The 27,465-nt window shown below is 51.0% G+C and overlaps 8 protein-coding genes across 8 annotated transcripts; 5 read left to right on the top strand and 3 right to left on the bottom strand.

Annotated features, from left to right (window-relative positions):
- Positions 1 to 4,467: 4,467 nt before the first annotated feature.
- Positions 4,468 to 4,857, top strand: M436DRAFT_55047 (uncharacterized protein; the record flags this gene model as incomplete). Its single annotated transcript, XM_013568662.1, has 1 exon — positions 4,468 to 4,857. A coding segment is annotated over one exon (390 nt), but the record flags the coding sequence as incomplete, so codon positions are not given.
- A 2,318-nt stretch (positions 4,858 to 7,175) lies between these two features.
- M436DRAFT_54836 (ion channel) lies at positions 7,176 to 7,867 on the top strand (the record flags this gene model as incomplete). The annotated part of the gene is made up of 3 exons (XM_013568615.1): positions 7,176 to 7,501; positions 7,597 to 7,744; positions 7,796 to 7,867. 3 exons carry the CDS (start codon positions 7,176 to 7,178, stop codon positions 7,865 to 7,867), a joined length of 546 nt encoding a protein of 181 aa, XP_013424069.1.
- Positions 7,868 to 8,889: 1,022 nt separating this feature from the next.
- M436DRAFT_75776 (serine carboxypeptidase) lies at positions 8,890 to 10,622 on the top strand (the record flags this gene model as incomplete). Its single annotated transcript, XM_013568780.1, has 2 exons — positions 8,890 to 9,097; positions 9,151 to 10,622. 2 exons carry the CDS (start codon positions 8,890 to 8,892, stop codon positions 10,620 to 10,622), a joined length of 1,680 nt encoding a protein of 559 aa, XP_013424234.1.
- A 618-nt stretch (positions 10,623 to 11,240) lies between these two features.
- M436DRAFT_54881 (amine oxidase) lies at positions 11,241 to 12,745 on the top strand (the record flags this gene model as incomplete). The annotated part of the gene is made up of 2 exons (XM_013568625.1): positions 11,241 to 11,618; positions 11,690 to 12,745. 2 exons carry the CDS (start codon positions 11,241 to 11,243, stop codon positions 12,743 to 12,745), a joined length of 1,434 nt encoding a protein of 477 aa, XP_013424079.1.
- Positions 12,746 to 12,836: 91 nt separating this feature from the next.
- M436DRAFT_54942 (uncharacterized protein) lies at positions 12,837 to 13,208 on the bottom strand (the record flags this gene model as incomplete). The annotated part of the gene is made up of 1 exon (XM_013568638.1): positions 12,837 to 13,208. A coding segment is annotated over one exon (372 nt), but the record flags the coding sequence as incomplete, so codon positions are not given.
- A 411-nt stretch (positions 13,209 to 13,619) lies between these two features.
- M436DRAFT_54938 (uncharacterized protein) lies at positions 13,620 to 15,140 on the bottom strand (the record flags this gene model as incomplete). Its single annotated transcript, XM_013568637.1, has 1 exon — positions 13,620 to 15,140. The coding sequence occupies one exon, from the start codon at positions 15,138 to 15,140 to the stop codon at positions 13,620 to 13,622; it is 1,521 nt and encodes a 506-aa protein (XP_013424091.1).
- A 1,949-nt stretch (positions 15,141 to 17,089) lies between these two features.
- Positions 17,090 to 20,926, bottom strand: M436DRAFT_85076 (antiviral helicase; the record flags this gene model as incomplete). Its single annotated transcript, XM_013568779.1, has 1 exon — positions 17,090 to 20,926. One exon carries the CDS (start codon positions 20,924 to 20,926, stop codon positions 17,090 to 17,092), a length of 3,837 nt encoding a protein of 1,278 aa, XP_013424233.1.
- A 1,075-nt stretch (positions 20,927 to 22,001) lies between these two features.
- Positions 22,002 to 25,369, top strand: M436DRAFT_54611 (ARM repeat-containing protein; the record flags this gene model as incomplete). Its single annotated transcript, XM_013568591.1, has 5 exons — positions 22,002 to 22,091; positions 22,144 to 22,222; positions 22,277 to 22,925; positions 22,982 to 25,140; positions 25,197 to 25,369. The coding sequence occupies 5 exons, from the start codon at positions 22,002 to 22,004 to the stop codon at positions 25,367 to 25,369; spliced, it is 3,150 nt and encodes a 1,049-aa protein (XP_013424045.1).
- Between the last annotated feature and the right edge of the window lie 2,096 nt (positions 25,370 to 27,465).

Genomic DNA, 27,465 nt, shown 5'->3' with positions numbered 1-27,465 from the left:
ATCCCTTGAACAGCACTAAATCAGATCCTTACATTGTTGCACAAATCGCCACATCCAATGACAGTACGCCCCTCACAGCATATACCGGAGAGAGCTATCTGTGAGTCCCCTTGATAGCTCGTCAGGCCATTCATCGACATCTGCAGATTCTTAACTTTCAGCGACGGCACGACCCCTGCAGCCCTACTCCATCGTCGACAGAACACCAATCAACCTATGGTCTACAACGCTACACAGTCCTTCTCTACGATATCAGACACCGAGTATCATCTCTCTGCTGCGGCCATCATGGCACAGGATGGACCCTCGCCTCCAAGCTGCACGATCAATATTTGCGCGACGAACAGTGATTGCAGTGGAGCTTCACCACTGACCACGAACTATACCACCTACTCGTATACATACCTCGCAGAGGTCTCTGCCAACTACACTGTAGCCACTTTTAGCATCGCTTGTCTGGGACCGGCTTATGTAGGTCTTGATGAGAACTCCATCACTGCCAACACCCGAGAAGCTGAGGATCCCACGCCTCCGACAATTAGCGATACCTCTGGTACTACCGCGCCCTCGGGAACAAATGGAGACCTCGGCGGATCATCCTCTGCAGCTCTAGATTCCGGTACTCTGTCAGGCCAAAGTGTTCGCACAGTGACCAGGACAGTTGCCAGGACTCGCACAGCCACTGCAACATACTCTACAGTCTACTACTATACCGCGACACAGTATGTAACATCTACGGAACCCCAGAGCAATTTTATCTCAAGTCAGCTAGTGCCTACGACTGTCGTGGAGACTGCCACTGCATATCAAAACTTGACCTTGACGAGCACAACCACAATCACTCAGACTGCGACCACAAATCAGATAAGCACTGCTTATGTTACGGAGACATCCCGAGAAGTTCAAACCATGGTCGGACCACCAGTCACAGAAACCACTGTCGTACCATATTCAACTTATGTCTACGAAACTCTGGTCTCTATGGTCCATTCGAATGCCAGCACAATCACATCGGTTGAAACTCGCCTGAGTACTGTTTTTTCAACGATCGTACAGACTTTGTCACAGAACATAACATCGCGAGAGATCACGACAGTTTCGGGCAGTGTCATCACGTAATATGTTACGAGCACCAGCCTGCAACCGACAACTGTGATTCAGACCAGCATCACTACTCTTCCACCGTCAACGCTCTACATAACCGCGACGAGCTTGTTGCCCTACAATGTCACGTATGTGTCGAGTTATCTTACGACGCTCAACATCACCCAGACCTTGCCACAAGCGACTGCTACCGCCACGACCACCTCTCAAGTTGTTTCAACACAATTAGTGCCAGTTACGTATACTACCGAACTTTTGCGTACCTCGACATATACAAGCTCGATCGCGGGTCCCACGAGTCTTATCTACTCTACGGTGGAGGTTGTCTACACATCGATTTCAACTTACGTAAGCACACTGATCAGGAACGAGACGATTCTCTCGGTCCTGCCTGCTTCGACGACGACGATACCAGGTCCGACCAGTTATTTGACAATGACGACCGAGATTCTGCGCACGTCGACCTATACCAGTTCAATCCCGGGCCCGACAAGCATCGTTTACTCGACTGTTGAGGTCGTGTACACGTCAACTTCGACTTATATCAGCACTTTGATAAGAAATCAAACTCAGTATCAGACTGTCCTTTCAAGTTTGCCTGCTTCGACCATTCTGCAAACAACGACTGTTCCAGGTCCAACAAGCTATCAGACTGTGACATTGACCTCGATATTACCCGCTTCGACCGTGGTCACGACTCAGCTATCGATTTCTAGTGCTGCTGGAGTCACGAGCACCTACTACACAACGCATATTGTGACTCAACCTGCAAGCACATATACATATATCTCGACGCTGATAAGTACCGAACCTCGCACAATCACAGCAACCAGCTATGCTCCTCCGACTACTCTACCTGGGCCTACCAGCTATCAGACTGTGACACTAACATCGACCCTACCAGCATCGACGTTCTTGACGACGCAGACCGTCACATCAAGCGCTCCTGGGACGACCGCAATCTCGACATTCATAACTACCTACTATGTGACTTTACCAGCCAGTTCTTACACTTACACTACTGTCATCGTGAGCACCTCAATCTCGTACGCAGCAACGCCTGGGACCCCATCCCCACAGACTGTCACCTTAATAAGCACCCAACCCGCGTCCACCTTCTTGACCACCCAGACCGTCACATCGAGTGCACCTGGAACCACGGCAGTGTCAACCTACGTAACGACATATTATGTCACATTACCAGCTAGCTCGTACACATACACGACTGTCGTGATCAGTACCTCGGTATCATACGCACCCACGCCGGCAACACCGCCTGCCCAAACAGTCACCACGATCTCTTACGCTGCCACACCAGCCACCCCGTCTCCCCAAATCATCACTGTGACGAGCACACAGCCAGCGTCGACTTTCGTAACGACGCAAACTGTTACTTCGAGTGCTCCTGGCACCACGGCAATCTCGACGTATGTGACGACGTATACTATCACTCAGCCAGCCAGCTCCTTTACATATATAACAACGCTGATTAGTACGCAATATGCCGCGACACCAAGCCCGCAGACACAGACAACGACTCTGGTCACAACTTCGTATGCTGTGACTCCCGCGACACCAGCAACACCTCCTGCGCAAACCCAAACACAGACTCTCACCTCAATATCATACGCTGCAACGCCAGCGACCCCAGCAACTCCTCCAACTCGGACATACACCCAATATGCGGCTACTCCGGCGACCCCTGCTTCACCCCCTGCGCAGACTCGAAACAGATCCAGACTCAGACCCAGACGCAGATCCAAACTCAAACTCAAACACAAGTCCAAACGCAGACTCAAACACAGGTCCAAACACAAACCCAGACCCAGATCCAGGTGCAAACCACGACTCTTTACTCCACTGTCACTGCGACAGCTCCTGCTCAAACCATTTCGACTACCAGTACCACTACCAGTACGACCACGCTCACTAGCACAGTCACAAGCACTGCCTCACCCGTCCCTGTGCGAGCTGATGGAAGGTGTGGACCTGGCTTTGGCAACGCTCCGTGTGATCAGTACAATTACGCTCCCTGTTGCTCGTGAGGACACCTGCCCTCTTGTATGATCTCTTCTTTGCTGACTTGAATAGACAATATGGCTACTGTGGCAATTCGACTGCTTACTGCGCAGTATCTCAGGGTTGTGTCTCTGGCTGCACAAATGTAAGTGCTGCACTGATGAACGACAGAGCTCATTCCAATGCTTATACAAAAGTCCCAGTACCCTGCAACCAACAACCGCTTCGTCAACACGAACAGAACTGCGATAGTGGGCCCACTTCCATCAGGACAAGGCAGCGACGGAGTTCCTGTTTTCAATGTCCCAATACCCGTCACCATGTGCGGCATTACTACTAGCACTGTGCAGATGAGTGTCAACGGGGTGAGACTCATATATCCGGTTATCGAGAACGCACGCTTATCTTTGTTAATAGATTTTCGCCATTGCGGGCCTGAACGGTATCAACGGCAATGCATGGGACAACACGCATCTTCCAGTGCAAAATAGCAAGGTCCTTATCGCGGGCGTGTTTGCGTACTGGGACGACCTCTACGTCAACGGAGGTGGCAACTATACCCAAGGTCTATTCTACACGGTCACCAAAAGCTCGACTCCTGGAAACCGCAACATTAGCTTCGAATGGTACGCGAATAGATATGGAGACACAACCAAGATTTATCGATTTACCTTGACGTTCTTCGAGAACCGGCCGAATACATTTGTCTTGCAGTATCTCACATCGGACGAGAGAGGGACGGGAGCAACTATTGGATATCAATGCGATAACTGTAAGCGTCAACACCTCTTTCGCGCGGGATCTGTCTTGGAGTATGTCTGCTGACTGAATCATTCTTGGCCAGCCAATGTCACGAACAATTACTACGAGTACTCTTACAACGCAGCAACCGTACCAGCAGGCACACAGCTGATGTTCGACAACAACACTGCCAATCCGGTATTTGTCAGCTCCAACTTCACCACGACCTATGTGCAAAGATTCGCTCGGAGACTCAGATCTATACGTTCGCTCCCAGGGCGTATGGCACGCAGTTTGTGGAATTTCAGAACATCTCGCAGGGCTTCAGAGCCACAAGGTGGTTTGAAGATGATGGAAATGCCGGAGGTCGGAAGTCTAGGAATCGATCCACACGTACGAACGGACAGAGCGGAGAATGGCTCCTTGATCTGGAGGGTCTTAGACCATTAAGTATATAGAAAATCTAGGCATCCTTAAGCTTAATGTTATGGATTACGAGCCTCGAAATTTTGCTAGTCCTCTTCTTACGTTTGAAGAACTAATCAAGGCAAGACGGAGAGTAAGCAACGGTCAAAATGATTTAGTGGAGAGCATACCAAAACAAAACGTACAGCAGCAGGGATTCCCACGTGGTCACCCACCGTAGTACTAATCTGCCGTTCAACTGCTTATGTATGGCAGAGCGGACGGGATGCCCAGTTTTCAGCTGACTGTGGCCGTACGTGCAATCAACTTTGTTCTTTGCGTATATATCACAGCACAAATTACTGGAGGCTTACCGAAGGAGTGGACCCCCTCCGGTATCCAACGCTGGAAGCGGACCTCAAGGCCAAGCTCGTCGCACAGCGGACGTTATCAGCGACTCGAACCTCGCACTCCGCTCTCAAGTCTTTTGAGCTCAACTTAGGACTCTATTCCCGTCAAGACTGTCGGTCAAGCAGGCAGCTCAATCCGCGGACTGAATTTTCGCTACGCGAATCGTACACGTCCTAAATATAGGCGTCTTGGCAGGCCCTACTGCATGCTGAAAAGACTGTGCTCAGCCGGCCTGGTCCACTTCCGCCTAAGGCCCATCGAGTCCGCCGCAAAATTGCATCTCGACGTCCTCCCAACAACTCGATTCAAGATTAGATTAGTGCTAGACCTCGTAAAGGGCTGCAATGACGGCTCATATAGCGCTACAAGTTGGTAGCGAGTGGATCGCACTCCTGCTATGTAGACTTTGCATGGCCAGTCTATCTGCTCGTGATGTCCTTACACACAAGTCCAGTGCCACCTCAAAATGCGCTCTTCATTCACTGCCGCGGTGTTGTCTTTGTCGGCTCTTGTACAGGCTGATGCCACTACAATCTGGGCAACCAAGACAGTATCCGTTTGTCCCACTCAGGATGTAGTCTTTTCGACCGCTGGATATGCCCAAACCGGACTCGTTGATACCACTCACACAATCACGCAAACAGTTTACGCACAACCCTCTATCGTCACCGTGTACGCACAGCCTTCTACCGTCACCGTCACTGCGGACAAGGTCACCGTAACACAGACGGTCTTGGTTGGAACTCAGGCTCCTGGCAGCACCAAGTACACCGAGTCCTTCTCGAACGCGCCCACTCAGAACATTGGTGCGGCTTCGACAAGTGTTCCTTTCAGCAGCGTCAAGTCTGCTCCATATGGATTCCAAAACACCACGGTCACACCTGGTATTTACCAAAACGCCACAGGCCCTGTCAGGTTCTCAACCTCTACCCTCGCCTCTATACGCACACTCAATGCCACTGTCTCCGAGCTTCCCGTGGTCACACCTGTCGCTACCTACAGCGCTACTAGATCTTCGGTCCCTACCATTTCCCCTGCATTGGGCCAGAATGCGACTATCTCTGGATATTTGACTTCCGCAATTCTGTCGTGCCCTAACGGCGGAGGAAACTCCACGCTTCACATGACTAGCACTGACACGGGAGCCGCTCTTTCCGTCGTGTACATCACGCCCATTGCAGCTACAGTCTATACGACCACTACCGTAACTTCGACATCGACCATTCCCACCAAAGCAGGTTTCTTGCCCATTGTCGACACAACCGCCACAGTCTACCCTGGAGCCAATGCCAGCGAATACCCTGCTTTGACCCCCGACAGCGGTCTCACTAAGCGCGCCATCGAAGAGCCTGCCTCTCCTTGCACCAGCGCCGTGACTATATTTGCCGTCCAGAGCGATGCAGCCACCAGCACCTTGCCACAGCAAACTGTAACAAGCACAGCTACCTCTGTAGTCACGGTTCCTTACTACGCAGCCTGCGGTGCTTCGAACCTTATCAACAAAGACCCCGTGACCGGCGGACAGATCGATGATTTTGGTGCCCTCGCAAACAAGTGGACCAACAACGCCACTTACCTGTACAACTTCACCAATGCCTATGACTGCTGCGCCATGTGTCAGGAAGATGAAGGTTGTGCCTACAGCGTTTTCAGCCCTGACCTCCACGATCTCAGCGTTGCGTTCTCCGCGAAGACCAACACATGTATCCTGACCTACTGGGACACCTGCAACGTGGCCAACAACCAAGCACAATGGTACGCAATTGGACAAAATCAGTACGAATACACCGTGAGCAACGGCAACTGTGGCTTCCTGAGCCGCCATCGCGATCCGAGATGTCGTTTTGTCTATCGCGACAACGATGTGGTGTGCGACATCAACTGTGATGGCTCGTACAGTCAGCATATGACTTATGCTGAGTGGGAGGCTGCACCGGCGTTGGGCGAATGCCCTCTGGTGCCTCAGGCCTAAGGACGAGTTCATCAAATACAAGGATTGTGATCCACCCATGACAATCATGATCTTCTATGGCAAAAAAAACCAAAATTACTCTCACAATCTCTCGGTGCTTGTTTTCCATGGTCCCACTATGAATTGGATGCGGAGGAAATGCTTCGTTGATATGTACAAGTAGACGTTACGAGTCGTAAGAAGGAATGTCTTGGACTGAAAGCGGGGTACACTCCTTTTGTCTCTGAGCCCTTTCCCTCGGCCAAACATATAACGTATGTCTAGCTGCTTTGATTGATTCAATTTTGCTACATACTTTACCAGTGCAATATCTTCGTAGTGTGCGACAAAAGTAGGTCGCCTTACTCGTACACCGCCCTTGCCCAATCTCCGCAACATGAAACATGAAGAGTCAACTTACCTGCTTGTCCACGCAAATTTCATCACATCCATCCTATACAACAACCAGATTATGTATTCTACAGTCCGTCGCCAAGTCTCCAAGCTTACCTCGAGCAGACAGAACAAGAGGTCTCGAGCCAACATGACCGAATCCCCGACCACCCCGCTCTTGCCCACCACAGACCGGCGCCGCAAGGCCTTGAGCAGCGCCTGGAATGATTTCTGCGACTTTGCGCTGAGAGATAATGTGCTTGAAGTAGCTGTGGGACTTATCCTCGCGGCTGCATTCAGTACTGTGGTGTCCAGCTTTGTCAGCGACATCTTGTTGCCTCCGATCTCGCTGTTGCCGTTCTTGAGTCGCAATCTGGATGAGAGGTTTGCGACGCTGAAACATGGAGGCAATGCGACGGCGAAATATAATACCGTGCAGTTGGCTTTGGAAGACGGAGCTGTTGTCATGGCTTATGGGTGAGTCTTTTGACTTTCTTTTCTGTCTCCTCTTCAAAGTCCCATCGGAATTGACTCCGGTATACAAGAGGACTTTGAGAGCTGATACACTACAGGACTTTCTTGAACAAGGTGTTCAAATTTCTGGGTATAGGTATTGCGCTCTATGCTATTGTCAGACTGTACATCTACTGCAGTGATGACGAGGCCATCATCAAGCATGAGAGGAAGTGTCCGTATTGTCGCAAGAAGATCAGTATGAAGGTTTGCATTTCCTCCCTTTTTGCATCGAGACAAACGCCTGACTGTGAACAGGCAAAGCGGTGCTTCTTGTGTACCAGCTGGCTAGATGGACGAGAAGATACAGTTGCATCAGTCGGCACATGATCGGAAGCCAGTGAGTGGTGCATCAACGCACACCGGAGTCGTCTCCCGTTGACATCATAACGACACGAGGAACGACACTTTGCTGCCTAGAGGGAACATTGTCGACCTCTAGCAGCCATCAGCTCTAGTGATCGAGGGTGCACGGTGACGGAGATTTGTAGCCTGCAGCAAACGCTACCCATGTCGTGGTGAATCTGGTTCTGTACAAGTTGTTATGATCGAGATGATGATGAATTTCTCGCGGCTCCGTCTTGGCCCTGCACGAGACAGCAGGTACAAAAAACAAAAGTCGATGAATATAGAGCGAAATAGGCAGGTCGACATGACCTACACAAGGACTTTACACAAGATGTTGCATCAGTCGCCGTCCACCAGTAGAGTGCAGGGGACCGAGCGGATTCCTACAGATTTGTTCTTCCTGTGTGCACGTCGAAATTCTTGATTGTTCTTGCACTGCAGCACAGACCCACTTTTTTCCTGCGGCCGAACTGTCGTGCTTCCTTTTGCCGCCGGAAGCCTAAGACGACACCTCCGTTCCTTCCTATCGATTTCTCACACCCACTCTGAGACTGCTTTCTTGGATTTCGCGAGGGCTATCGCGCATTGCCATGGTGGTATGGTGTAATATCGCATATAGCGACTGGACTCGCCTCGGCTTGTCAAAGTCAAGCAACAAAGCTCAGACTTGACCCATCCTCTAAGCTTTCCTGGGCAGGTGCTACTGATTAGCCCCCGGATCTATCCCCAGGGACCGGACCATGACGGCATTGTTTATCTGCGTTTACGAGGTCGTCAGACTTCAACCTGCCTAAGCAGGGAAAGATCACTGCAGAGCTATGTGAATCTTAGCAGGCGATGCGACGCAGTGAGTTGCGCGATTTGCTGGGTGGCACGCGAGGTGGGCACCAAGTGAGGGAAGCCGCGAGCGAGCGAATGGCCTATAAACTCTGGCATGCCCGCGCAAGCTCGATTTCCTCTGAGCATCCAACATTCCTGGAGCATCGATTGTCAGCATTTTTATCATGCGCTTCTCCCTGCTTCAGATCGGCGCCGCCCTCGGGTTGGCTGCCTCAGTCAGTGCATCTTCTTCGCCTGGCCGCAATGTCTTCGAACGCGCCGAGCAACTGAGAGCAAAGGCTCCCATCATTGAGAAGAGAGAGATTGGCAAGCCCTTCGAGCACCCCAGACTACAGAAGAGAGCTTCGCCCTACCTCAACAATGTCACTGAGAGTGAGTCTTGCTATCGTCAACCAAGCTTTGCACAGTGACTGATGCTCTCACAGAGTTCTGGGTCAACGGATCGGCCATTCCTGATGTCAAGTTCGACGTCGGTGAGTCGTACGCTGGTCTCTTGCCCATCAGCGGTGCCGCCAACGAGACTCGTGAGCTGTTCTTCTGGTTCTTCCCTTCGACCAATCCCAACGCCACAGAAGAGATTGCCATTTGGTTCAACGGTGGTCCTGGTTGCAGTTCGCTCAGTGGTCTCCTGACTGAGAACGGTCCCTTCACCTGGGAAGCCGGAACTCTTGAGCCTGTGCAAAACCCCTACACATGGGTCAACCTCACCAACATGCTTTGGGTTGAACAACCCGTTGGTGTCGGTTTCTCCCAGGGTGTGCCCAACATTACCAACGAAGTTGAGCTCGGTCTAGAGTTCGCTGGCTTCTACAAGCAGTTTGTCGATGCCTTCAACCTTCACAACTGGAAGGTCTACTTGACTGGCGAATCCTACGCCGGTTTCTATGTACCTTACATTGCCGATGCTTTCATCAACGCCGCCGACACTGTTTACTACAACCTCAAGGGTATTGCCATCAACGACCCCATCATTGGCGACGAGACAGCCCAGCAGCAGGCTGTCATCGTCCCTTTCGTCGACTACTGGGAGAACCTCATCTACCTCAACGAGACTTTCCTCCAACAGATCCACGACCGTGCTGATCAGTGTAACTACACCTCGTACTTGGAGAAGTACCTGACCTTCCCTCCCCCCCAGGAGAAGTTCCCCATTCTTCCCGACCCCTACTCTTCCGACACTTACGCCTGCGATATGTTCGACACCGTCTACGAGGCCATCCTGCTGGTCAACCCCTGCTTCAACATCTACCACATCACCGAGACCTGCCCCCACCCTTGGTCCGTCCTCGGAGGTGTCAACACTGGCGACTACATTCCTTCTGGTGAGGTCGTCTACTTCAACCGCACCGACGTTCAGAAGGCCATCAACGCTCCCGTCGGCACCAACTGGCAGCAGTGCACCAGTATCAATGTCTTCGGTGGTGCAAACAACAACCAGTCGTTGAGCGACACCAGCAAGGGTCCCGCTCTCGATGGTACTCTTCAGCGCGTCATTGAGTACACCAACAACACCATCATTGGTTCCGGTAACCTTGATATGCTCCTGTCCACCAACGGTACCCTTCTTGCCATCCAGGGTATGTCATGGAACGGAAAGCAGGGTCTTCAGGAATACCCTGGCAAGGAGTTTGACGTCCCTTACCACCCCGAGTACAACGGTGGTGCTCTTTCCGGAGCTGGCAAGGTCGGATACTACGGATCTGAGAGAGGTCTTACCTTCTACTCTGTCCAGCTTGCTGGCCACGAACTTCCCGGCTACGCTCCTGGAGCTGCCTACCGGTCCATCGAGCTCCTTCTCGGACGTATTGACTCACTCGCGTATCAGGGAGATTTCTCCACTCAGACTGGCAACTTTACTGGCAACGGTACTATCTACGGCCAGCAGAAGATCTTCTAGATAATTCACGAAGCCAGATGGTTGCCTCCTTGGCGATGCGTACAGTGTACAGCTCCCTAGTTGGCTTTCTGAGGCGATGTGTCAGGCGTCGATTTGAGATTGACGCCGTAATGAACCTTGACGCTGCAGTTCTGTAATTAATAGAATCATCACTTCAGAAGAATGAAATGACAAACCAAAAGTCTATTAAGTGCGTCGCGTTCCCGATCTTTCAGCGTGATAGGGCTTGACTCCGTTCATTGTCGTCGGCATAAGTTACCACTTCTGTCGTGTCAGTATCGTGTTGCTAACACAGGCGCTGATATGGATACTGATGCCCACGCCTGGTCCTGATAGGCCAACCCCACTTTTCCGCCTCGGCAAAGATAGGCCTCCTCCTCTCACTGCAATCATGAATCGCTCATGGCGGGCAAGGCTATGTTTCCCGTTGTCGGAGAAGGTAAAGAGATGTTATCTAAAACCCGAGATTCGATAAGCTTCCGGTATAGAAGGTGACGGCCGGACGGTGATAACGCGTCTTGCATTCCCGCTTCTCTATCTTCGGTGTCTCGATTGTCTATATCTTGCTAAGAGTGCCGTCGGTTTCGATACTGGATACTCGACATAACACGGCAAAATATGTCTAACACCAGGGAACATATCGAAACTGCATCTGCGACGAATGGCACAACCAATCCAACCACCGACGTCGTCATAATCGGCGCCGGTCTCGCCGGTCTGACCGCCGCCCGCGATGTCCTCGCCGCAGGACTCTCCTGCATAATCCTCGAAGCCCGCGACCGCGTCGGCGGCAAAACCTGGTCTCAATCGCTTTCCGACAATAAAGGCGTAGTTGATCTGGGAGCTGCGTGGATCAACGATGTCAATCAGACTCAAGTGTACGCATTGGCTAAAAAGTACAAAGCGGAGTTTATTGAGCAAAACACCACGGGTGATTGCGCTATCCAAGATGCAGAGGGTGAGATAGGCAAGTTTGCTTATGGAGAGTTGCCGCCTGTGAGTTTTCGCTTCTCCCGGCGTGTGGGTTAGGTGAAAGGTACCGTCAAGCTAATCTACGGCATGCTTAGTTCGACGATGCAGCAAAAGTAGATGTTGCCCGCATCCGCGATATGTGCGAAGCCGATTGCCAGGCCCTGGACACCTTCAACCCATCCTCCGATACCCTGGACTCCATGACTTTTGAGCAATACCTGCTTTCCCGCAACGCAAGTCCCACAGCACTTTCCACAGCAACAGTCTGGACGCGAGCAATGCTGGGCCAGGAACCGAAAAACCTGTCAGCGCTTTATTTTCTCAATTACTGCAAGAGCGGCGGTGGATTGCTGCAGATGCGGTCGGATAGAAAGGGTGGAGGCCAGCATTTGCGCGTTAGACAAGGGATGCAGTTGTTTTCGTACGGTTTGGCTGCAGAAATGCCAAAGGGTGTGATTGAGCTGGAAACTGCAGTGACAGCTATCAACAATAATACTGGAAATGGGCTTCTGGAAATCCATGCGGGAAACCAAGTCATCAAAGCCCGCAAAGTGATTAATACTGTTCCAACACCAGTATTGCGAAATATTTCTTTTTCGCCAGACTTGCCAGAGGGGAAACGGACGTGGGTGGAAGCGACAACATATGGCTACTACACAAAAGCAATGATGGTATTTGCCTCGCCCTTTTGGGTGGAAAGGGGCTTTTGCGGTCTTACGCAATCATTCATCGGTCCGGCGGGAGTGATACGAGATACTTCTTCGCCGGACGACGATAAACACATCTTGACTTGTTTCCTCGGCGGCACACCTGGATTCGCATGGTCTGATCTCTGCACTGCTGACCGCGAAAAAGCACTGCTGCAGCAGATAGCACGACTCTTTGGCATCAGTAGAGAAACTGCAGAAAAAGAGTTCTTGCAGATGGTTACTTATGAGTGGTCGAAGGATGAGTATTCGGGATATGGATGTCCTTGTACGGTGTTACCTCCTGGTGTGCTTTCGAAGGTTGGAGGAGGTAGCCTCAGGGAACAATGGAAAGATGTGCACTTTGCGGGTACAGAGACTGCTGGAGAGTGGAAGGGGTATATGGAAGGTGCTGTGAGGAGTGGAGAAAGGGCAGCCAAAGAAGTCATCAGCGATCTCAAATGATTTTTGTGCTTTGTTGTTATCAATGACAAGCTATTTGTCCTAAGCTTAGATGGTGGTTCGTGGCATGGGAGAGTATGATAGACAGTGGGAATTACCGTCCGTGATAGACACCATCTTCCTTTCCTTCAGCACTCTCGATATCCTCTTCAATACCCCTATGTCCTGTAAGGCAAAGCACGATCGCCTGCGCAGACGCCTCGAAAGTAGCCCTCACGGTACACACTGGCGCTTCTATTACTGCTGACACAAGCAGCACGGTATCGTCCTTTTGCGGTCTCTCGACCATGATCATAACGTAGTAAGGAACAATCTCTGAGTCGGTGTCTTCGCGAAGCCTGAGGAGCATTTGGCTACATTGCTCTGGTGTCTTCGAGACGAACGGCGAGTCTGGGTCACTTTGAGCCTCTACTGGCACCGCCGACGGTTTGTCGTAACAGTGATCGATCCTGTCGACAAAAACAAAATTCCATTTTCCGCCTGGTCGATATCACTATCCATCAAAAGACGATTCATGATCTGCACCATAAGTCAGAGTAGAATTCCCGGCGGGGCACGCGTCTTTATCTAGTGTCGCCGCGCACACGATAGGAAATGACATTCTTGGATCTTGAAAGCCAGAGGTAGGCGTATCGAAAGAGATGGCGGTCAAAAACTCTTTTACTGACTAAAATTGTAGAGAGTTTCGCGGCTTCAACGTCAACTCGCTTGCGTTCGCGATCAACGCCGCCGCGGAAGAGGCCAATCATTGCCTGATCAGTCCTTACGTTCTTGGTTCATTGAAACATCAAACACTTCGAACTGTTCAGAATAGACAACTTAGTAAGAGATATAGCAGGTGATGTGATTCGTTATATCATTCCATATGCACTAATCATCATGCCACCCTATCGAAAAGCCTAGCATACTCCAACACCAATCTCAGAACCACCAACTCGGTATCAACCTCTCTCAACACCTTCCCAACCCACTGAGTCGAACTCTTCGCAATATCAGCACCAATCTCATCTCCCCGCTGCGTCGATCCCAGAAATCTCATCATCTCCCAAATCTCGTTGCCGTCCAGCGACAACGGAATAAAATGTACCCAAGGAACCAACCAATCATCATGCCACTCTTTGAGAATCGTCTGCTTGACGACTGCAGAGTTTGAGCGCAGTAAACGGTAATAGCGGCCTGAGAAGCCATTGCCGTCCATGTCGAGGACGTACTTGCTGCCTTGGGAGGCGGACATTGCGGTGTCGCCTTTGTCGGCGAAAGCCCGTTTCATTTCTTCGCAGGAGGAATCATCGCATTGTACGATGCCGTTAACAAAGATGGTGAGGAGATTTTGCAAGGAAGTCGAGTTGGCGGTGACTTGCTTCCAGTCTTTTCTACCTTTGGTTTGCTCAAGTAGAGTTATGTTGTGAGGTCCAGTCTTTCGCATGGTGTTGAGAACCATTCTTTGGCGTTGCATGCCACGCCAGTTGTCGGGTGTGTTTCTTCCGCCTGTCGTGGAGCCTGTCCAGTAGATGTTGTTTTTCTTTTCCTCCCAGTAGGTATCTTTTTCGGCATTGTAGTCGCCCCAGTGTGCTCGGTAGTAAGGGCTAGGGAACATGATATCCTGGAAGGTTGAAGGTGATGCTTGAGACCATACCGGCACAGGAGCATGTATGAGTCTTAGAGTATCAGGATTGTTGAGGAACGCGTATTCCTGTTCAAAGTCGCGGTGCGTACAGACGTCTTGACTTTCGGTGATGTTGGACACAAACTCGATTCTGTCGGTGTGAGGGGTCGTAGTGTTGCATCTTGCTGGTGATGATGCTGCGCAGGATAATGTTACGTTTGTCCAAGGATGTTCATGACTTAACGTGAGGACATCGACCTTGGCCTTGTGATCGGTCTTTCTTGTTCCGTTGGCAAGCAAGTCTGCCGGTATCACAACCTTAGACTCGTCAAACGTGTTGACCAAGATTGTGGTGTTGGGCAATATGGCCATATAGGCAGGATCTTTCGACAACCAGCTGTTGATCGAATCGCCAAAATAGGATCCAGGTTTATCAGCACTCCAAGCAATCTTCGAGCTTGTGATGTTGACTTCGACTAACTCTGCCAGATCACGAGGCATTGCAGCGAAAAACTGCTTCAAGACAGATGAGTCGATCTGGAGAAAAGGATCAAACGCCTTAGTCATGCCATCGAATTCGTCAATAAGCACAAGACCTTTCTTCAACGCGAGCTCTACCCACTCTTCGAATCCAGCTGGAGGCTCTCGCTGGTAGCGTCGGCGATATTCAATCACTGCCTCTGCTGGGGTCTTTGACTGGCGGGAGAGCATTTCTTCGTGTTGACGTTTGCCGTTCAGATGTAGACTCTCAATCGGATGCAATCTTGGGGTGAGATCAGGTAGGTGCAGCATCGAGGCAGCAAAGGCTAGGAATGGTGCCACCATGATGAGACATGAGGCCCACAGAGGAATCTTCGCAGGAGGGGCCATAGAAATGACACAAATTGTAATCGCAGATGTAACCACAAAGGTGGCTGCGAACACTGAGCTCTGGTCTTGCATTATTAGTGCGTGTGAAATTCCCAGCGCAGCCAGCTGACTGGTGGCGGAGGCGACAGCGAAACCTGAGGGTACCTGAATGTTCAGTTAGCACTTGCCTTGTTTGAGGAACAGTTCCAGTGACGCACCAAATAGAAGATGGATGCTAGGCGCACTGCCTGCATTACACCTGCCAGTATAGTTGTAAACGACTTGTCAAACTGACCAGGCGTAAAGGTCACAAGCACCGTAGCAACGAAGAACGCCTGAGTAGAAATCTTTGCCGCCAACTGCCAGTCAATAGATTCCAACGCTTGTTTCGTTCCTGTGTGTTGTGTCGTTTTGGTAACCGATGTTCGGAGGAGGATAATCCAGGCCATCGACATGCAAAGTAAGAAGCCCAGTCCAGTTGATAGTAGCCATGGACGACCTTGTTCTGTTGATATGCTGTGGTAAAGTATCCGAACGACTCCAAAGCTGAGTGCAATACTGTAGGCGAGGCGAACGACAGGCCAAATGCTGGAAGGCTCCACTTCCACGACAGAAAGCTCAATGCTGCCCTTGTGGCTCAGACAACTGGCTGTTCGTCTATCGTGAATTGTCAGTCGATGCATAGAGTAGAAGTACTGGATTTCACTCACCTGGCTTTCTCAAGTAGAGCATGACGGAGCCGACAACGACAAGGCCAGGCTGGTTTGACAGTCAACATCGAGTCTATAGTACGGCATCGAGGGGCCACTTACCAACCAGTATTGAGAAGCCTGTGTGTTCGCAAGGATGCCAGCTGCGACCAGCACCGCCGGTAACGCAGTGAGCAGAATACCATCCCATGCTCTTCTGATTGTGGACCCCGAGGACTGAGATGAACCAGTCTCCAGTAGCTCATATTGCTGATTCGATGTGCTCCTGCTCCGCCTACTCATCACCAGACAGATGACGAGAAGTGTGCTCCATGATATCCACGTCGAAGATAGATCAGGGACTGTCGGATCAGCCTGTGGTAGTGTGTAGAGTATGACGGAAGAGACAAAGCTCAATGATGTGAATGTGCTGAGTGCTAGCATCCTGATTGTCCAGGCAATGGCCACAAAATAATCAATCCAGGTATGTGACGCTCTCCAGAATCTCGAGACAAGACAGAGGATGGGAAGATGCGACCAAGAACTGGAGAACACTCATATTAAGAGACAATGCCTGAATAGACACAAAGCGGAACATCTCCTGCGTATCGAAGTACGGGCACAGTACAGCGTCAAGCTGAACAAGCCGTTGCAAACACTATTTTGCGACACAGCTGAGCTGAGTGGCCCTCGAACGCCGAGTTTGGTACCAGAGACAACGCTCCAGGGCTGAACTGAATGGGAGTTCGATTTACAGGTGTCGACTCAATGTGCGAAGACGTGTAGACATCGTTTCAGGACAGGTCCTTGGTCGCATCAACATGCGGCGCCATCACCGTCGCTCTTTCTGGAGCATGAGCTCCAATGGTTTATGCGCCATATTTCCAGGCTGATTCCATTGGATCAGGAATTCTGAGGATTCCGAGATGTACAAGTCGAAGGAGCTGAACCCCTGAACGGTTGGTGGCGCTTGAAAGATTTGGTTGTTCCTTTGACATTTCCCAAAATGGATTTTCATGCACGATGCATGATAAGCTTTTCGCCAAACCTTGCCAATCCTGTGACTTCAGCTCGGCGATGTCCAGCGCCATGCCTCGAAAGGGTTCGAGGTCAGAGTGGCCAGAATCGCGCTATATGGTAGGTATGAGCTGAAAGTGAAGTTCATGGTATTTTGGTACTTTAAAGCAAAGCTACATCTCTCGTCTACATGTACAGCGATGCAGTAGCACAGATGTCGCGTTTGATCATCTCCTGGCAGGTCTGCATCTTGGTGAACAGTGTAGGGTCACCAATAATTCTTGCCGCATTCTTGACCTCTCTGCAAGTCTCATCCAGGCGCGTAATCACGCGCACGATGGTACCCTCCATCACATCTGTCAAGTCGGTGATGCGGTTGAATGACATACCACGTGCCCATTCGTAGATAACCTCGACCAGTCCGAATCTAGGCCTGCTCACAAAGTCGTTGGAGTCGTCTGCCGAGAGGATGACTTGGTGAAGTGTCTGGTAGTGGTTAACCTTCTCCGAAATCTTGATGATCGTCTCTTGACCACGCTCCAATGCTGGTGTCATGGTAGGGATTTGGTCAGTCTTCTCTTGGAACACAAAGGCAGAGAGTAGTGCTACAATCTCCTCTGGTTCGTAGTCGGCGAGCACGTTCTCAAGAACCAACTCGGTCAGTACAAGTTCATCAGCAGAGTGAATCTCGCATGCGACCTTGCCCTTCAATTCGACACGAGAGTTCTCATCGACAAAGCCAAGATCCTTGAGGACTGCAATACGTTGCTCGTAATCTGGCAACAACTGCAAGTTCTGGTCTGACATCAAGGCCTGCAACTGGTTGATGTTCTCCTTGATGAGCCATTCATCATGCATCATAGCAAAGTGCTTGTCCAGGTTTTCGCAAAGAATGCTCTCTTTGTTCTCCTGAGCGTCGTATGCTGCCTTACTGCGCTCATCCAGGATGTTACGGATACCGATTTCCTTGATTCTAGAGTAGTCGGCTTCCTGCCAGGTGGCTGATGTCCAGCTAGAACACGCGCCCAATAGCTGCTCTTTCAGTTGCTCCATAGCTTCTGGCATCTTACTTGAAGCGCCAGTAACGTCAAATTGCAAAGTGCTTCCAGTCAAGCATTCAAGCTCACTGTACGGGACGGTTGCAAGTCTGAGCTTCATCTGCTCAGGACTTGCAGGCTGAGGAGTGAAACGACGTCGGTAACGAGGGAGATAAGGTAGCAAGTCAGCGTTCTGTCTCTTCGATTTCGCAGGAGCGACTTCCATGACCGACAGACTGGGTGATATGCCCTTGGACACACCCTCGCGTAGCAGAACGCCGACAGTTCTGATACCATCTCTCTTGTACACAACCAATCTCTTCGGTTGTAGCATTCTTCTGCCAATGGGCGAGCCAAGGAGAGCAAGATGCAAATCCGATGTAAGTTGCTGGTATCTCATGGCTGCAGTGTGGCATTCTTCCAGATCCTTGTCGCAGATATCGCAAGGCTCTCTCTTGATCTTGGCGAGATCTGCCTCTGACAGCTTGACTTTTTGTTCGTGCTCGGGCAAGAGTGCCTGAGTCGCGTTCTCACTGAAACTGCGCTTGATCATCTCTTCGATCTTGAGAGCTTCAACACGTAGAAGGTTCAGGATCATGTTGTAGGTGAGCCTAAACTGCGATCGAAGTTTGGTGGGGTCGCCCAACATCATCTGCCTCAGTCGACCGGCTGGGGGCGCTTCATCGGCGCCGGGAGCCACGATGATGACCGAACCGACGGGATCCAGACCTCTTCTTCCTGCTCTACCAGCCATTTGAGTATACTCTCCAGGCAAGAGATCGCGGAACTGGCGGCCGTCATGCTTTCGGTATCCTGAGAAGACGACTGTTCTGGTCGGCAAGTTCAGTCCCATAGCGAATGTCTCGGTAGCAAACAAGATCTTGACCAGGGTTTTGGCGAACAGAATCTCGACACACTCCTTGACGATGGGCAACATGCCTCCGTGATGAACGGCAATGCCTCTGCTGAGCAGCTCGCGCAGGCGACGAATTTGAGGCAATTGGCGATCCTCCGGCTTCAGTCTGGCCAGTGACTTTTCCAAGATCATGTGAATCGCGCTCTTCTCGCTCGCTGTGCAGTAATCCAGATTCGACAGGGCATCTGCGTTCTCTTCACACCTCTTCTTTGAAAAGACGAAGATACAAGCAGGTAGCAGATCTTCCTTGCGCAGGTGCTGAATCAAATGCACCCAGATGTTGCGATCTTGAGCTGCTGTCGTTCTGCCACCTCCACGACCGGTACGCGCAATATTACCTTGACCACGAGGGGCAGGTGCGCCTCCACGACCACGTTGTTGCGCTCCGCCGCGCTGGGCACCGCCTCTCTGTGGACCGCCGCGTTGTGTCTGGCCACGGCCGCCTCTCTGCGAACCACCGCCTCTAGCAGCGGCGGCTGCGGCCTCTTGCTTCTCCTCAGCTGCCTTGATCTTGTCCTTGCCAGACAGAACATCATTCGCATCCTTCCAGCCTTTTTCGATGAACTGCTTGTCAGCGTTGACAATCTTGTACATCTCTTTGCCTGCCCAGAGATAGTGTTCCAGCGGAACTGGGCGCTTAGGTGTGGAGATGACGTAGATGTTCTTCTTCTTGGTTCGACCAACCCAAGATGCGAATTCAAGGGTGTTGGGCACAGTGGCAGAGAGCAGGATCAGAGTGACGTGCTCAGGCAACATAATGATGACCTCTTCCCAGACGACGCCTCTCTCCAGATCGTTGACATAATGTACCTCGTCGAAGATGACGAATTCGACGTCGCGGATGATATCCGCTCCTCGGTAGAGCATACTTCGCAGAATCTCGGTCGTCATGATCAAACAGCTTGCCTCAGGACGGATTTGGACGTCACCAGTCAAGATACCAACGTCGTCAAATTCTTGACGGAAATCTCTGAACTTCTGGTTACTCAATGCCTTGATGGGTGAAGTGTAGATGGCCTTGGTCATATGTTTAGCTGCCAGTGCAATTGCATACTCAGCAACAACAGTCTTTCCGGCAGATGTATGGGCAGCCACGAAAACAGAGTCGCCGTTCTCCAAATGGTAGATAGCTTCTTTCTGGAAAGTGTCAGGTTCAAATGGCCACTCACGAGCCATTTCTGGAACCAAGTCTCGGAAATTAGGCATTGGCCGATTGACATCAACCATGTGAGCCCACTCGTAACCAGATCTCTTGTTACTTGACAGACCCAGCTGGCCCCTAGCAGCCAATGCGGGGAATTCGACGGGAAGAAGTGCGTCCAACTCTTCCTCCTCTTCTTCGTCTTCATCCTCTTCGGCAGGCTTAGCTTCGTCTGCAAGATGTCCATTAGTGGTGGCAGGGTCCTTGGGCTCCTCTTCCAGTACGTTCTCGACCTCCTGGGCAGTGGCCTGATCAGCGGGGGCTTTTCTCTGCAGATCCAGTCCACGAGTGAACCCAGGAGGTAGCTCAAGTAGTGCACCATCAGGTCCGAAGTTGATGACTTTGTCCAGACCGCTTTGCTTGACAGTACCGTTGGCTTGGTTCCCGAGTAGAAGCTGTTCCTCAGCAGCGGCAGTGGCCTCGACAGCATCTAGACCTCCAGGAGCGAAAGGGAAGAAACCGGCGGCACCGCGCACAAAATCAGCACGATTTGCAGGCTTTCTCAGGATGGAAGTTGAGTTCTTTGCTGTGGCACTGTTTGCTGGGACAGTGACCTCCTTGTAACCAGTGACACGACCTTCAAGACCTTCACGGGTGAAACGGATGATGGTGCGTGTTTGAGTAGGAGCCAGTTCAAAGAGCTCCTCGTGATTTGTAGGACAATCCCAGCGCTGTTGCAGACGATCGAGCCATGGTGTGCTGAAGGAAGTGGAGGGGGCCAGAAAGTCCTTTTCCAAGCTCGAGCGGATGCGGTCAGGCGATCTTCTTGTGCGCTGTCTTGGGCGCTGCTGGTCGAGGATGGCATCAATGCCTCCCGAAGGTGCATCCGCAAGGCGGAGCTTTTCCAGCGCAGGCGCTAGGTCGTCCATCTCTGAGTTGTGATGATTTTGGAAGTGTTTACAGAAGTAAAGTGTTGAATGTGGATAATCGAAGGCTGGCTGTTTGACCGCGCGATCGGTGACGACATTGACGACATTTATTTTTCGCGACAAACACCAAGCTGTCAACACGTCAGAAATTCACAGTCCATCATAAACTGCTTACATGACTTATTGCTGAACTATTCTCAATTGAGTCGTGAACGATAGGACTGTCGTGTAGCAGTCTGAAGAGCATCACATCATGGTACCGGTATGGGCTACGATTTCTTGTCACCGAGGATGAATCCACTACCAGCACGATACGTGATCAACAATAATAGGTAAGCAATGTGCAGAAACACCTTCCATCAACTGTAATCTTTGTCGGACCCAACTGCTTCACGGTCATACAGCATCACCTTGACAGTCTAAACACGAGTTGGAGCGAGTGGCTGCAAGGTGTCTTTGAGGTTGGCATCGGCCGTTCGCGTGTGATGATGGTCAGCTCGGGAGTGGACTGAAGACATTCATCTTGGTGTATCATTGTCAATGTCTGAGATGGTCACGAAATTTCACGGTACCAGCTGGAATACGCACTCTTTCTGTGGGACAAGTGTTGAAACAGTTGAATGCTCTCAAAGTGAGAGCGTGCCTTCCATGTGACTGCACCTGCCTGTTGTCGTTTAATGAAATTATGGGTGAAGCAAAGGTCACACGCTCCTGCCTCATGACAGGAGCCATAGTGACAAGTTCACAGGCTACGTCCTTGCAGCAAAGGCTGAGGTACCAGGATCTGCTAATACCAAGATGCGAAACGGTTCCTGTTTTGTTGTGTGTCCGGGTGTTGCTGGTGGCAGCGTCGGACAAGATTCGACCTTTGGCTTGGCTCCTGCTCGTGTGGAAAAATGAATGCCACCGACGGACCCTGAACCCAAGCAAGTTTGAAAGCGAACACTTCCAAGAGCCGACCAGGCTGACGATTTGCAATTGATTTCTGGAGGGGCCCTGGTTCATTTTACACACAGTACGAGTCTTTGTACGCTCCGTCGAGGCATCTAGCATCTGAACCCGACACTCACCCACCATGGACGCCGCCGCCCTGAGGACTCGCATCCAGGCGACTCTGTCGGCAAACGCTGATGCCCGTCGCCAGGCAGAGCTGGATCTGCGAAATGTACTATCGACCGCCCCAACACCTCGAGGCACACGACTGACACTCCCACCAGGCTGAAGACACTCCCGGCTTCTGCGAGGCTCTACTGAACATCCTCGAGGCCGAACAGGACCAAGCAGTGCGCCTGTCTAGTAAGCCTACCTTGTATCTTCAGTATGCACAACACCGACTAATCACATCTTCAGCCGTCGTATACCTTAAAAACCGCATCACCAAGGGCTGGGCGCCCATCGAGAACGACCAAACACGGTACAAGCCCGTCCCCGAAGGCGATAAGCAGGTTATTCGCCAACGCCTCGTCCCTATCCTCGCTGCTTCGCCGCCGCAAATCCGTGCACAACTCGTTGCTACTCTACAAAAGATCCTTCACTACGACTTCCCCGACCACTGGCCCGAGTTCCTCAACATCACCGTCAACCTCCTGAACCAGCAAGATGCCGGCAGCGTCTTCGCCGGTTTGCAGTGCCTGTTGGCCATCTGCCGCGTGTACCGCTTCAAGATGGGAGAGACAAGAGAAGACTTTGACAAGATTGTTGAGATGACTTTCCCTCAGTTGCTCGCAATTGCCAACAGCCTGGTCAACGAGACCAGTCTCGAGGCTGGTGAGATGTTGCGCACTGTTCTCAAGGCCTACAAGCACGCCATCTACTTCGAGTTGCCCCGTCACTTGCGCGAGCAGCAGCAGATTGTTGGATGGTGCACTCTTTTCCTCAACATTGTCGCCAAGGATCCCCCAGCCGAGTCGATGGTCGAGGACGTGGACGAGCGCGAGCAGAACCACTGGTTCAAGTGCAAGAAGTGGTCATATGTCAACCTGAACAGGCTATACGTCAGGTGTGTACCTAGTCATGGAAAGAGACAGACAGGGGACAAGTTACTGACAAGAACAGATATGGAAACCCCTCCAACCTGGCCAAGACCGAGTCGGACTATGTCGAATTCGCAAAGAGCTTCATCAAGGACTTTGCCCCTGAGATCCTCAAGGGCTACCTGGGCCAGATCGAGAAGTGGGTGGGCAAAACGACATGGCTGAGCAAGCCCTGCTTGAGCTTTACCCTGGTTTTCATGGAGGAGTGTATCAAGCCCAAGACCATGTGGGATCATCTCAAACCGCACATGCAGATCTTGATCCAGCACTTGATCTTCCCCGTACTCTGCCAATCCGACGAGGACATCGAGCTGTTCGAAACCGACCCCTCCGAGTACCTCCACCGCAAGCTCAACTTCTACGAAGAGGTTTCTGCTCCCGACGTCGCCGCTACAAACTTCCTTGTCACCATGACCAAGGCTCGCAGAAAGCAAACCTTCTCCGTTCTCAACTACATCAACGACGTCGTCAACCGCTACGAATCTGCCCCAGAGGACCAGAAGAACCCAAGAGAAAAGGAGGGCGCTTTGCGCATGATTGGAACTTTGTCTGGTGTCATTCTCGGCAAGAAGAGCCCTATTGCAGACCAGGTCGAGTTCTTCTTCGTCAGGCACGTTTTCCCCGAGTTCCGCAGTCCTCATGGTTACTTGCGTGCTCGTGCATGCGACACTCTCGAGAAGTTCGAGGCTCTCGACTTCAAGGATCCCAACAACCTCCTTGTCATTTACCGCAACATCCTCGAGTCCATGGCCGATCCTGAGTTGCCTGTTCGCGTCGAGGCTTCGCTCGCTCTCCAACCTCTTATCCGTCATGATGTTATTCGTACTTCTATGCAAGGTGACATTCCTCAGATCATGCAGCAGCTTCTCAAGCTGGCCAACGAGGTCGATGTGGATGCTCTTGCCAACGTTATGGAAGACTTCGTCGAGGTCTTCGCCGCTGAGCTTACTCCTTTCGCTGTTGCTCTTAGCGAGCAGCTTCGCGACACCTATCTTCGTATCGTTCGCGAATTGATCGAGCGCCAATCGACCAAGGAGGGTGAGGATGAGTATGGTGACTTCTTGGATGACAAGAGCATCACTGCTCTGGGTGTTCTTCAGACCATCGGTACTCTTATTCTGACCCTTGAGAGCACTCCCGATGTCTTGGCTCACCTCGAGACCATTCTCATGCCCGTCATCACCATCACTCTGGAGCACAAGCTGTACGACCTCTACAATGAAGTCTTTGAGATTATCGACAGCTGCACTTTCGCCGCCAAGACCATCTCCGGTACCATGTGGAATGCTTTCGAGCTCATTCACAGAACCTTCAAGTCCGGTGCTGAGCTTTACCTCGAGGACATGCTTCCTGCTCTTGAGAACTTTGTCAACTATGGCAGCGAAGCTCTCATTCACCAGCCTCAATACCTGGAAGCTATCGTGGATATGATCCGCACCATCTTCCAGAATGACTCTGTTGGCGGTGTTGAGCGTATTTGCGGTTGCAAACTTGCCGAGATGCTCATGCTCACACTTCGCGGACACATTGACAACTACATTCCCGAGTTTGTTATGATCGCCATGACTGTGTTGAACAACGACGATGTTAAGGTCAAGTCGTACCGCATTCACCTGATGGAGACTGTCATCAACGCCCTTTATTACAACCCCAGCCTCGCACTGCACATTCTCGAGTCCAACGGCCAGACTAACAAGTTCTTCAGCTTGTGGTTCTCGAGTATTGACATCTTCACTCGCGTCCACGATAAGAAGTTGTCGATTGCTGCCATTACTTCGCTCATTGTCTTGCCTGCAGATCAAGTACCCGTCAGTGTACAACCTGGCTGGCCTCGTCTGCTTCAAGGTATCGTCCGTCTTTTCCAAACTCTTCCTGCGGCTATCAAGAACCGTGAGGAGGCAACTCGGGAAGACGACTTTGGCCTTGGCGGCGACTACGACGATGATGAAGAAGAAGAAGAGTGGGAAGGTGAGGTTGACTGGGCTGCTGAGGAGGTTGAAGGCGAGACCGACGACGTCAAGGATGAAAGCGCTGCTTACCTCGACTTCCTCTCACAGCAAGCATCCAAGTTCAGCTCTCTCGGTGATGACGACGATGATGATGAGTTGGAAGAGGAGTCATTGCTTGAGACACCTTTGGATAAGGTTGAGCCATATGGCATGTTCAAGCACGCACTTTTCCGTAAGTTCAAATGCAGATGACAAGCCCCCAAAACAGGTTACTAACAATTTTCACAGTTCTTCAGCAACAACAACCTCAGCTCTACCAAGATCTGACCAAAACGCTGAGCCCCGAGGAGCAACAAATCATCCAGACGGCCGTAAACCAGGCCGATCAAATTGCTGCGCAACAGGCCACTCTAGCACAGCAGGTCACCGAAGGAGCAGCACCGCTCAATGGCGGCGTTTAATGAATGAACAAGAAAAAACAAACGAAAAAATGCATAATTGAAGGAGAAAAAATCTGGAGTTTAGTGAGCAATTAAGTGCTTGTTTTTGAGGCGACTGACGATTGGAGCTTCATTCCTTTCTACCAAATATACAATTTTTGCCTTATGTGGGCACCATTTTATTCATTCTCCGGCTTTTCCGTATCTTTACCTTTTGTGGTGTGCGCCTTCTTTGCGTGGTTTGTCGTACCTTCCTTCAACGCGGTGCACCTTCCTTCAACGCGGTTTGTCGCACCTTCCTTCAACGCCAACTCTCGATCATCGCGGAAGTCTGGATGCTCCGAACTTCTTCGTTCCTTCTTCTCTTTTCGCTCTTCCTCCCTGAGGTCTTCCTCTTCCCATCACTGTGCCATGGACAAGCTCGAGACAAAATGTCGCTTGCGTCCTTGTTGTCTTTCTTCTCGCCTCATTTAACTCACTCCTCCCAGATGCAGTGATGATGATCAAGTTTCCGAGTCGCTCCTTCTTCTCTAGGTATGCTCGGTTGACACAGAGCGTCTGGTCGCTCTTGCCGTGTCCGACTATTCTTGTTGAATCCACTTACTGGTTTTGGTTATCTTTTTCCTCTGCTTGCTTGCATCGTTATTCCTTTCTCTCAAGCTACACAGTTCTTTTCTGTCCTTCCTCTTGTAGTCTGTCTCATCTTCATGAGTGCCGCCTCTCTATTTCTCTTCTCTACTCTGCTCTAACTTCCTTCTCAAAATTTCTGCATACCGGGGCTTTTCTGATATCTCTTCTTCTTCAACACTTCTCTCTTGGCTCTCAGAGTGGTTCATCGATTTCTGTCATATTCGGTTGGTGTCGCACGGGCTTACCGGCTTTATGTATCAATGGCTGTACATCTTTCTCACCCCAAGTCCAGCTCACTGACTGTACCACCCTGGCGATATCGGCGACATCTTCTTCTACACTTCAACATGCCACTCATATGATGTATGCTCCGGCCAACATCTTCACTTAGGCTTACTCATTGGGTCATCTGGCGGTTTGTACCTCCGGTACAGTATTACTGTCGCCATGGTCCAAATGATGATTCGTTGGCTTTTGTTCTCGAAGCTAACCTATTTTCCATGACAACCACTATTGACAAATTTTGATCAACCAATCATGAGACCAAGTCTGGCGACACCAATCAGAGAAGCTTGAGTGTAAGCTTACACCCTGCTGTGACCTTTTATGATGTCTCCTAGAAACACGGATATGAATTTAGAGCGTGGAGCGGTAAATCTGTGACCTTGCCTGTTCTATCGAGGATCATAGATTACATTGTCTGTAAGCTCATCATCACGTGAACTCGCGTTCTTTCGTCGCAGTGGTTTAGTGGTAAAATTCGTGCTTGCCATGCACGAGCCCCGTGTTCGATTCACGGCTGCGACAACGTTTTGTCTTTCCACCTCTTAAACTGCGAGGGCAAAGTCTTGTTCTCGTCGAGGTCATATCTTTGGATTCGAGACCTGGACATAGTGCTGCGCGGAGACCAATGTGAGAGTAGGCTTAAGGGCTTAACATGCGTAAGTAACGGTGAGCAAGGTCATCTTCCATGGTTGCTCGTCCCGTTCTACCCTCGGGTGAGGGGCTGCTGTGTTTGTTTTGTTGGTGTCATGTCTTATCTAGTTTCATTCTTACAGGCTCGAAAACTTCTGATGCGCTAGCCAGGTAGGTGAGGAAACTCGACTGTGTGTTGGAGGAGCCGGTGTCACACGCAACTGGCGATATTGTGAGACGAGTCCACAAATGCAGTACTTCATCCGTCATTCCAACATCGTTTCCTGGTTCTCCTTTTATCTTGTCATTTCTCTCTTGCATACGAAACATTGCGTCTTTCCCTAGAGAGATGATGCTCATGTGTTCAAGAGAGAGAGGAACGTGAATTCGTGTGGCCTGGCCGCGATGAGCGCGACCCTCTTTCGACACATTCGACCGGGATGGGCACTTTGAATTTTCAAGCACAACATATGGGTACTACGGATGCTGTCATATCACGGTACTAGGGGTGTGCATCTTTATACGGAGGTTGAAGAGCGCTCGGCTTCCTCAGTATGCCGAAAGGTGTCTGG

This window comes from Aureobasidium namibiae, assembly GCF_000721765.1.
Source record: "Aureobasidium namibiae CBS 147.97 unplaced genomic scaffold scaffold_18, whole genome shotgun sequence".
In the NCBI taxonomy this organism is placed as follows: Eukaryota; Fungi; Ascomycota; class Dothideomycetes; order Dothideales; family Saccotheciaceae; genus Aureobasidium; species Aureobasidium namibiae.
This window is presented reverse-complemented; position numbering and strand designations above follow the sequence as displayed.